We start from the raw sequence: 9,727 nt of genomic DNA, 5'->3' as shown, positions 1-9,727 counted from the left end.
AATTGATTAGATTTGCAAATTATGTATTCAATAAATATTTGACCTGAATTTTGTTTTATTTAACAAAATTTAAACCAACTTAATTGGTTTGATTGCAAAAAATTATAAAATTAAGATCAATATTGCAAAAATTCTAAGGTGATAGCAAAGCTTTCCAAAACAACACATGGTTACCATTGCAATTTTCAAACCACAATTCATAACCATGGCTTATACAACAAAGGTCACTCTGTAAAAAAAGATACTATGAAATCTGTTAAATGTGTGTTGTATTGTATCCTTAGAATAAGTAAATCAGTCATCATTGCCCATCAGAGTGAGCAGAAACTTCTTGTAGTCTCCTGAAGTTTCATTGGCCACAACATGCTCAAGATGAACACTGTTTCTCTTGTAATACACATCTTTGATCTCCTTCAGATCCTTCTCAGCCCTTGTCACAATCACACGTGTCAATGCTTCCTCATCACTTCCAACACTTTCCATGGCATTTCTCAGAACCTGCATTATGGATTCAGAGTAACAATTCTTTGTATGACAAATGTATTTCATCATGTCATGTTCAAAGAAGCACATAAGATTTTCACCTTTTCATAGTACTTCTTATGATCATTGATGCAACTAATAGCTAAATTAGCTGCCATATGAAACTCATCAGACCCTTCATCGGACAGTTTCTGCAAATGGAAAAAGGAACAAGCTAAGAAAACTAGTTCTTCAAAAAATTTCTGCTATCAGGTCCTACAAATGGCGTCTCCTTGTGTCCCGACACATATGACACGTGAAACACAGACACACATCATGGAAGGCATTTTTTTGTCTAAAACATAATTATAACATCATGAAATCTTAACATGAAGAAAGTAAATAAGAGGTTCTTCCATGTTGTACCTTTGTAATGGCAATGCCATGATCATCCCTGTAACGGTTGAAAGTGGCCACAAGTTGGGTCTTGCTCCTGGTGGTAAGGATCCTAATAATTTCTTCATTGCTTTTGTTCTTGTTTTTGATAGCCTCATGAAGTGCATCAGCTTCAGATTGTGCCAATCGTGCATTAATCTCACTGCCACCATACCTAAATGAGCTCACCAACCCTACCAACAGCTGAATCAAATTAACCAAACCCTAATTAGATCATGAATAAATACCCTAAATCATTTTCACCAGTTGACTTCTTTCTCTTCAAATGCAAAATATGAAGTGTGTATAAATTACAAAATGTATATATTTTGGGTGAAACTTTCCAGTGAAAATTAGTTTCATTCAGTTAATCATAGTGTTCTGCATTAAAACTTATGGTGGCAAAACTCAATTAAGATGGAAGAATCACAAGAAGAAACTCAATCTGAGTTTTGTGGAATTATGTAAGACATGCCTGGCGAAGATGGCCAGTGGTATTAGCAGCCACATCTTCCTCCATGGAACGTTTGAACCTGTTGTGGTACGCACGTCTCACAGCAAAAAGCTCTTCAGGTGAAAGAACACAGGAAATTTCCACAATCACTTGGTAGCCTTTTTCATCCCTTTTAAGGGCTATATTGGCCAACAAAGCCTCACGTTCTGCAGGTTCCAATATCCAACGGTACATTGCTCTCTGTTTCGTACATAAAACCCACACAACAATACTTATTAATTACATTATTAGTAAGATAGATTGACATAGCTTCTAATCCACGACTTTAAAGCAATATGGTGTTTAACTTTTTCTTAGCAGTTGGATTTCACAACAATAACACGAACTTTTTCTGAGATTTCCAGTGCCAATTTTGTGTACCTCTAAGTCACCAGAGAGCTCGGATTCAAGGCGTTTGATGAGATCCTCTTGGAAGAGATTCTGGTATGCCTCTCTGATTTGGGTCCTCTGTTCACCATTTCTATGGCCTAGTATTGATATAATGGCTTTTCCATCAGCTCCCCAACCTACAAAGTTTTCAGAATCCATTGCTTTAATCTTAGTCTTTTTTGTATAAATCACAATTTTGAAAAATCTGACATGCTCATCACCTATTCCAAGTTCCTAACAAATTATTGGAAATTTGATGATGGACTCAAAATATGTAAACCTATGATCAAATGAATTTTTGGAAATATGATGAATCATGTCAGTATCTGACCTTTCACAGCCTTCCTCAGAGATTCTGCATCTTCCACAGGAGAGTGGTTGGGAGGAGCAACCAATGTAGCCATGCTTCAATTGTTTACTTTTAGTCTAAGCTTCTGCCTAATTAAATTTATACACACAGCTGCAAAGTTATATATATGAAAAATATTTTTTTAACCATTTTCTTTTTAACAACTTTTTAACAATGTCCAACACTTACATGATAAATTATAATTGTTTTATTTCAAATAAATTCAAACATACTAACACGATGATACATAACCTAATATAAAAAAATTTTGAATATTTCAATATATATATATATATATATATATATATATATATATATATATTCTTAAAAACTGAACATATTATACAATAGCTTCTGTGTTCACTATGTCCTCTAAAATATATTAAAATATATTTTAGACTCCTACATCACACTAAGTTGATCATTGTGGGTTAAAAAGTAAATATATATTTGAGAGTTTTAGTGAAAAATGTAATGTTATGGGTTAGGCTACCGAAAAACAAATGCATTTTGATGATATGAATAGTTAAATTAATCCCTTTAAACTATCCTTCAACTGTATAGTTTCATACCTATACAGTCTCTAGATTTTTTCATTCCAGTGTATGTTCGATTCTTTCATATGTCCTTCTTACTTAAAGCTTGAAGTCGCTCTTTATTTGTGCCTCTTGTACTTCGTATCTTTTGCATCGATGATTACTCTCCATCCTCCTTAGTGTCCAAGTGTCACAACAAATATACTTATTACTTTAGAAATAAAAATAACTTTTTACTTCCGTCCTATTTATTATTTCTACCTTCAATACGTTACCAAAATCTTTCCTTTACAAAACAATCAAATTCAACTCCTTTTCAAATTTAGAAAAAAATATTAATTAAAATTAATTGCAAATTAAAACAAATTGACCTTAATAATTTTCTTTTTTTCTTACAAATTTCATAGTGATCAATAAATTATAACCAATACAAATAATGTGTTAGAAAATAAATGTATTCTCAATTGCCACTCTTGTAAGTTGCCAAGGAGAACAAAATAATGTTAGAAATTAAAACTTTGAAAAAAATGAAGAATAGTGAATGGAGACGAATCATTGACGTGCCATTGTACTAAGAAAGAACTTATAAAATTAATATTTTGAGAAGATTCTAGAGAACATTTTTTCCTTTTTCTCACTGAAATTATCGACCTATTCTATCTATGAAAAATAAGGAATTGGATTATCGATTATAAAAGGTACGACGATTGTTAAAACCACTGGATGAAACCATTTCACTTCATTTTAGTTTAATTTTGTACATTATTGTCTTATTTGTTTGGTTAGAACCTCCCGCCAAAGACAGTAATAGTTTATAATGATACATTTTAGGTGCCGACCTAATTTGCCAACCACTGCATAGGATTTGTACATTCAATTAATATTTTAACAATATTTTTTTATAAAATTTTAACATTATCTAATGTCATTTTGTGATTGGTCTATAATAATGTTTATAATTATTATTAATTGTAGAGTAATTTTAGACCAATCATATATACAATGACACATAAATGATATTAAAATGTTATCAGAGTTTTATTAAAAAAAATTGATAAAATCAGTTCTCATGTTTCTCGCAGTTTAAAATTTTTTTTTTTTTTTATAAAATCAAAGCTGATTTGTTTTCTTTTTCATGTAGTTTTCTCTTCTATACGATGTAAAATGTGTTTTAATTTGTTATTTTTTACGTATGGGTTAAAATAAGTCAGGTGACATCAGATTTTACTTATTTTAAATTCGACTATTTTTAAAAGTTAAACTATTTAACAATTCTTCAATAAATAAAGAAGAGATGAAAAAGAAAACAATAAATATTAAAAGTGTTTGACCTTAAAGCTCTCGAGATAATAAGTTTGTTTTTGAGTTTGAAATTTCTGTTAGGATTTTGTCTTTAAAAATATTAAATTATTTTTTATATCAATTTTTAAATTATGTGAAATAATTGGATATACAAAAAGAAATAAAAAAAATTATTAGAGACTTCTTAAAAAATATTAAAACAGTTGTTTCCATATAAAAATCCTAATTTATATAAAGAAAAGAAATATTCTTTCATAATTTTAAGAGACTAATATCTTTATTTGATTTTAAATTAAGGGTAAATAAGATTGCGATAAACTATAAAATGTTTCAGCATAATGTAACATAAACTTGGAATCAAAGACTTATGAGTTCTCTATCTATCTTGCATATTTGTATGGTTTGAATAGATGATAAAGTTTAGTGTAATAAATAAATAACATTGAGATGATCAAGATAATTATTCATTTATTACTAAATGCAGGAATACTTCGTAAAACATATTAAAAATATTTAATTAAGAGAATAATGACAGTTTGTATCCTAATTTCTTTCTATATAAAATAAACCTCCCCATTTAAAATATTCATTCTGATTTATATAATATAAAAACATTTTTTATTTATCTGTCCCTTCAGTGTCAAAATATATATATATATATATATATATATATATATATATATATATATATATATATATATATATATATATATAATATAATATGAAGAACTCAATCTTTGATAATGAGTTTTTATTAAATGAAGTAACAGAAAACATAACTCAAAGGAATGCTCAAAGGAAAACAGAATAGATAGATGCTGTCAAATAAGAGAAAAAACAAAGTACTGACACATAACTCAAGGAAAAGGCACATATGCCCTCAAACAAGACACAAACTGACCTAATGAAGCAACACATCAGAAACTCATTATTTCTAGGTATGCCCTTAATTAGGGCAAGTTCTTTAGTCTTGCTTCCCCAGCAGTGCAAGGATGAACCTCTTGTAATCTCCTGAGATTTCCTTGGACACAGCATCTTCAAGATGAACACTGTTCCTCTTGTAGTACACCTCTTTGATGTCCTTCAAATCTTTCTCAGCCCTTGTTACAATCACACGAGTCAACCCATCCTCATCAGTTCCAAACTTTTTTATTGCATTGCGTAAAACCTATTCATAATACAAAACTTTAGGGTCAGATTACAATGATACAATGTCTATTTTCTTATACAGAAAAGAAACTGATTTGTTAGTCTTTTTCTTAATGCTGTGTTTTCAAACTTGCATTTAGGGAAGTGAGAACCTGACCTTCTCATAGTACTTTTTGTGGTCATTGATGCCACGAATCACTGTGTGCGATACCTTGACAAAATCATCAGATGACTGATCAACCAATTTCTGCAAAGAAAATACACTATTATTTTTAATCATTCTTTAAGATAAATTAAATATAGAAAAACAAATTTAGCTATCAAACTTGTAGAAATTAATGAGTTATATATAATGGGTATTGCATTTATCAGTACCTTACTGATGGAAATTCCATGTTCATCTCTATAGCGGTTGAAAGTTGCAACAAGTTGAGTTTTGCTTCTTGTGGTGAGAATTCTTGTAACTTCTTCATAGTTGGCTTTCTTCTCCTTGATTGATTCATGAAGAATATTAGCTTCAGTTTGTGCCAATTTTACATTGATCTCATCACCCTCGTACCTATATGAGCTCACCAGTCCAACCAAAAGCTGCTCAAAACCAATCACAGATTTTGACCATTAGCATTCAAAATTTCATTAAGTGACTTCAAACACTCAAATTATTTGTATGAAAATGTCTTGCCTGGCGAAGATGGCCAGTGGTGTGTGCTGCCACATCTTCTTCCAAAGAACGTTTGTAGCGATCATGATAGGCACTCCTCACTGCTAAAAGTTCTTTAGCTGAAAGAACACTAGCAATCTCTGCAATCACATTATACTCTTTTGGACCATTTTTTATTGCTACATTCATCAAAACAGCATCACGATCTGCAGGCTCCAACATCCACCGATACACAGCTCTCTGATTTATGAACACAATTCATCATAATGTAAGGATAAATGAACCACATGATTGTTATCAAAAACAAATTACTTAGATACTCTAAAGTCATATGGGATAGTGTTGTTATTATACCTCAAAATCACCAGAGATCTCTGACTCAAGGCGTTTGATGAGATTCTCTTGGTAAATCTCTTCATAAGCCTTTATGATTTCCTGTCTCTGATGAACATTTCTGTGACCCAGTATAGCTATAATAGCCTTGCCATCAGAACCCCATCCTAAATCATTAAAAACAATGTCATGTTTGGTTTGAGTATCATGTCATCATATTCATTTTGTCACAGTTATCTTTGTATCTCATTAAACAAAACAAATTATATTATTATGTCACTGACTGTTGTTTAGAACAAAGTCAAAGAAAAAGATTTTGTTCACATTGTATATTTGTATCTCATGTCAGACGAAAATTAAAGAATTTTTAGTGACACGCAATTTCTGTATTGGTATTTGATAACAAGGACTATATGTTGTTTTTTCTTACATCTTTGTAAAGAGTCTTCAATAATACCAATGTCTTGGAAATATATTGTGTTATCAATTGTGTTTTCATTCTATAAAATATATTATTCTAATCAGATTTATATTTGTTATTTGAGACTGCAGGGACAGGACAATTTTTTAATATTTCTATAATTCCTTTAATTTTAAAAACTTTTTTAGCTTTTCAAAATGAGAAAGAAATCAATTGTTTTATCTCTAATATGAAATAATAAAACATTAAGTAGATATATGTGCATGACATTCATATAGTATTAACTTAATAAAATATATACATATATATATATATATATATATATATATATATATATATATATATATATATATATATATATAAAGTAGATATGTGTGTGCATGTGCATTCATATCTTTATTTAACTCAATAAAAATATTAAAACAATTTTGTACAAAAATTATAAAATGATGTATATCAACTTTCATGTCTTTATGACTTTATTCTAAAAAAGACTGCAAAAATACACAATTTAACATGGGTTAGGTTTATGCTGATCTTTTATAGTTTTCAAGATATTATATTATTATCATTCTTCAAGTACCTCAGCTTTTTCTTTTCACTGGGTTGGCACAAGTTACTAGTACACAGAATAACTCATGATTTACTCTTATATTCCAAGGTGTATCATTTGGTACAGAGAAGAGAAAATCAATTTTAAGAAAATCAAATTAAAAATCAAGAAAGCTTTTATTTTTATTCAACAAAAAGAGTATCATCTTCTCCCTGTTAAGTTAAAAGAGAAATAATCAGAACAATAAGAAATATTAATAGGAATGAAAACATCTGCCATAGTTTTAGCATATCAAGAATGTCTGAAATGGTTCATGACAGTGTAATATAAGTAATAAAAAAATCCTTAACAATGAACAGAGAAAGTAATAAATAATTAAAATGGTATAAGTTTATGAAAACCTTTGAAAGCTTGATGAAGAGCCTCAGCATCTTGAGCAGGAGAAGTTTGATGATGAAGAACAAGAGTGGCCATTGGAATAACCTTTTCTAACACTCTGAAAGTAACTATGTGTGTGTGATGTGAGAATGCACATTTGCTCTGATCTCAATTTATAGAAGGAATGGCTCCCTTGGAGTTATCGCCTTCACAATATTACATGTTTCTAAGTATACGTTTGAGTGCACTTTCTTCAATAAGCATCTTTTAATGCGTTAAGAAACAAAGTGAAGAAAGGGAAAGAATAATAAGCATTACAAATAAAGTTATGTAAAGGAGCTGGCTGCAGTAGCTGAGACTTGTTTGCTAGTAAAATGCGTATGAAGCGTCAATTATGAATTTACATAGCCTGAGGTGAGATTTTGTCCCTTTCTGTTTGCATGAAGAACAAATGTCACCACTGTCTTATAGGGTTCATTATTTCTGTGCAACGGCTCATTTACTGTCATAGGGTAAAGTTTCTTTTACTTTTTCATCTTTTTCTTAATTTTGAATTTCAAACTCAATATTACTTTTGTTTATATGTATAAAAATTTGAAACTTTCACGCGTTATTAAATTTATTGAAACATTTTTAAAGATAAGATTGAAGTATACCAAATTTCAAAATGTACTATAAGGCTGAAGTACCAAATTTTAGAGTGTAGTATAGTTATGTCATGTGATAGGCATTGATATTCTTGTCTTGATCAACCAAATTGAGGGTAAATAATTTTATATATTGTGATAATTGACTCTCACATGTTATGTGAGGTTAAAAGTTTACTGTGATGTAATCTTTCTATTTAATATGTAGTTATAGTTCAATTAATATTATTAATTATTTTCTTGTTTATGTTTAATATATGTTGTTGTAATGGAAAATTAGATTAATTATATAATTTTAAAATTACAATATTGGTTTAATGATAAAAGTTGGAAAAAAAAAGTAAGAAAAGTTCTAAATTTAATTCTTTCAACAAATATTTGAAAGATATAAAATTAGATCGATAGTACAAGAGATTTTGAGTTTCATTTTTTTTACTAACAAAACTAACCACTAATATCTATTGATAAAGAATTTATAATTTTAATTGTAATTGAGAAATTCAACATCCACATAGTTTTGTTTAAAGGATCTAAAGATGTATGAAAACAATAAAACTACAAATAAGGATACTGGAAAAGGAGAGGAATATAATTTCTAATATTAACTTTAATAGAAAATTTATATATCTAAGACATAATAAAGATATAAATGTATTAATATGATAAGAACAAAAAGACTAACACCATGTATTAGAGAGTTTGTTAGTTAAAACATAAAAACACTTAGTAGTGTAAGATTTCGTAAATAAGTTAACAAAATGCATAGCTACTAAAAGAGATGAAAGATAGTATAATGGATGTATGATAAAAAAAAATAACGACTAGGAACAATGAATTTCTCCATATTGATAAGTGTGAAAAACAGATGTTTTGACACTTATAAAGGATCTCAATTTTGTAATTATTCATGTTATTACTCAGTGAAAAGTCGTAATAGGAAGTAGATTGTGTTGTAAAATATTGTTCAGGAAAAGTTGTACAAAAGTGAATTTGTCAGCCAATTCTCGCATAGCAGGAGCAAAATTCGCAGAGCCAGGAGAATACATTCGCACAGCGCACCACCATTGGTTCGCTGAGCGAATCATGCCAGTTTGGAGATTTCAAGTCTTGAATTCGCACAACGCACCAGAGGCTGTGCGCTTAGCGAGTTGGTGCAGTTGATTGCTGAATTAATTTTAATTCGCACAGCGAATCTGCTTCTGTGCGCTGAGTGAATGGAGCAGTTTTATGAGAAATAAATTGTCTCTTAAAAGACGTGCTTTGGAGGATAGAGAGAGATCAGAATGAGACAGAGGAAAAGACGGGAGAACTGCTCTGGAGAACGGGGAGACCTCTTTGAAGACATCAAGACTGCACATCATGCAAGGAATTGCAGAAATGAGTATGTTTGTGATGTCTAGGATAGGCTAAACTTTCATTCGTTGGAATTGACTGTAATGGCTGACATTTGATGTAATCTTTCCTGTTCAATATAAATTGTGTTCGTATGCTTTTCTTGTTTACTTTTTATTTTATTTTACGGAAGTAAAATAAACTTGTTTTTATATTTAAATTGTACTGGGAAGTAAATTTGAGTATTAACGCAAGAAAAGCAACCAGAAGGAAAGATGCTAGGAAT

At 29.9% G+C, this 9,727-nt stretch overlaps 2 protein-coding genes across 2 annotated transcripts; both read right to left on the bottom strand.

Annotated features, from left to right (window-relative positions):
- Positions 1 to 122: 122 nt before the first annotated feature.
- On the bottom strand, positions 123 to 2,206 carry LOC108333560 (annexin-like protein RJ4). The gene is made up of 6 exons (XM_017569024.2): positions 2,112 to 2,206; positions 1,772 to 1,917; positions 1,373 to 1,591; positions 889 to 1,101; positions 585 to 674; positions 123 to 498 (listed from the first exon to the last, which is right to left on the bottom strand). The coding sequence occupies exons 1-6, from the start codon at positions 2,182 to 2,184 to the stop codon at positions 295 to 297; spliced, it is 945 nt and encodes a 314-aa protein (XP_017424513.1). The 5' UTR covers positions 2,185 to 2,206; the 3' UTR covers positions 123 to 294.
- Positions 2,207 to 4,703: 2,497 nt separating this feature from the next.
- LOC108332431 (annexin-like protein RJ4) lies at positions 4,704 to 7,684 on the bottom strand. The gene is made up of 6 exons (XM_017567693.2): positions 7,486 to 7,684; positions 6,132 to 6,277; positions 5,799 to 6,017; positions 5,492 to 5,704; positions 5,274 to 5,363; positions 4,704 to 5,135 (listed from the first exon to the last, which is right to left on the bottom strand). Exons 1-6 carry the CDS (start codon positions 7,556 to 7,558, stop codon positions 4,932 to 4,934), a joined length of 945 nt encoding a protein of 314 aa, XP_017423182.1. The 5' UTR covers positions 7,559 to 7,684; the 3' UTR covers positions 4,704 to 4,931.
- Between the last annotated feature and the right edge of the window lie 2,043 nt (positions 7,685 to 9,727).

This window comes from Vigna angularis, chromosome 11 (assembly GCF_016808095.1).
Source record: "Vigna angularis cultivar LongXiaoDou No.4 chromosome 11, ASM1680809v1, whole genome shotgun sequence".
Classification (NCBI taxonomy): domain Eukaryota; kingdom Viridiplantae; phylum Streptophyta; class Magnoliopsida; order Fabales; family Fabaceae; genus Vigna; species Vigna angularis.
The sequence above is the reverse complement of the archived record's forward strand: the minus strand, read 5'-3'. Positions and strand labels throughout refer to the sequence as shown.

Excerpts from the sequence above, each read along its gene's own strand:
- LOC108333560 (XM_017569024.2), bottom strand. The coding sequence starts at position 2,184 with ATGGCTACATTGGTTGCTCCTCCCAACCACTCTCCTGTGGAAGATGCA. Across the intron at positions 675-888 it reads ATGGCATTGCCATTACAAAG|AAACTGTCCGATGAAGGGTC; the intron begins GTACAACATGGA and ends TTCCATTTGCAG. Across the intron at positions 499-584 it reads ATAAGAAGTACTATGAAAAG|GTTCTGAGAAATGCCATGGA; the intron begins GTGAAAATCTTA and ends TCCATAATGCAG.
- LOC108332431 (XM_017567693.2), bottom strand. The coding sequence starts at position 7,558 with ATGGCCACTCTTGTTCTTCATCATCAAACTTCTCCTGCTCAAGATGCT. Across the intron at positions 5,705-5,798 it reads CCACTGGCCATCTTCGCCAG|CTTTTGGTTGGACTGGTGAG; the intron begins GCAAGACATTTT and ends GGTTTTGAGCAG. Across the intron at positions 5,136-5,273 it reads ACAAAAAGTACTATGAGAAG|GTTTTACGCAATGCAATAAA; the intron begins GTCAGGTTCTCA and ends TATTATGAATAG.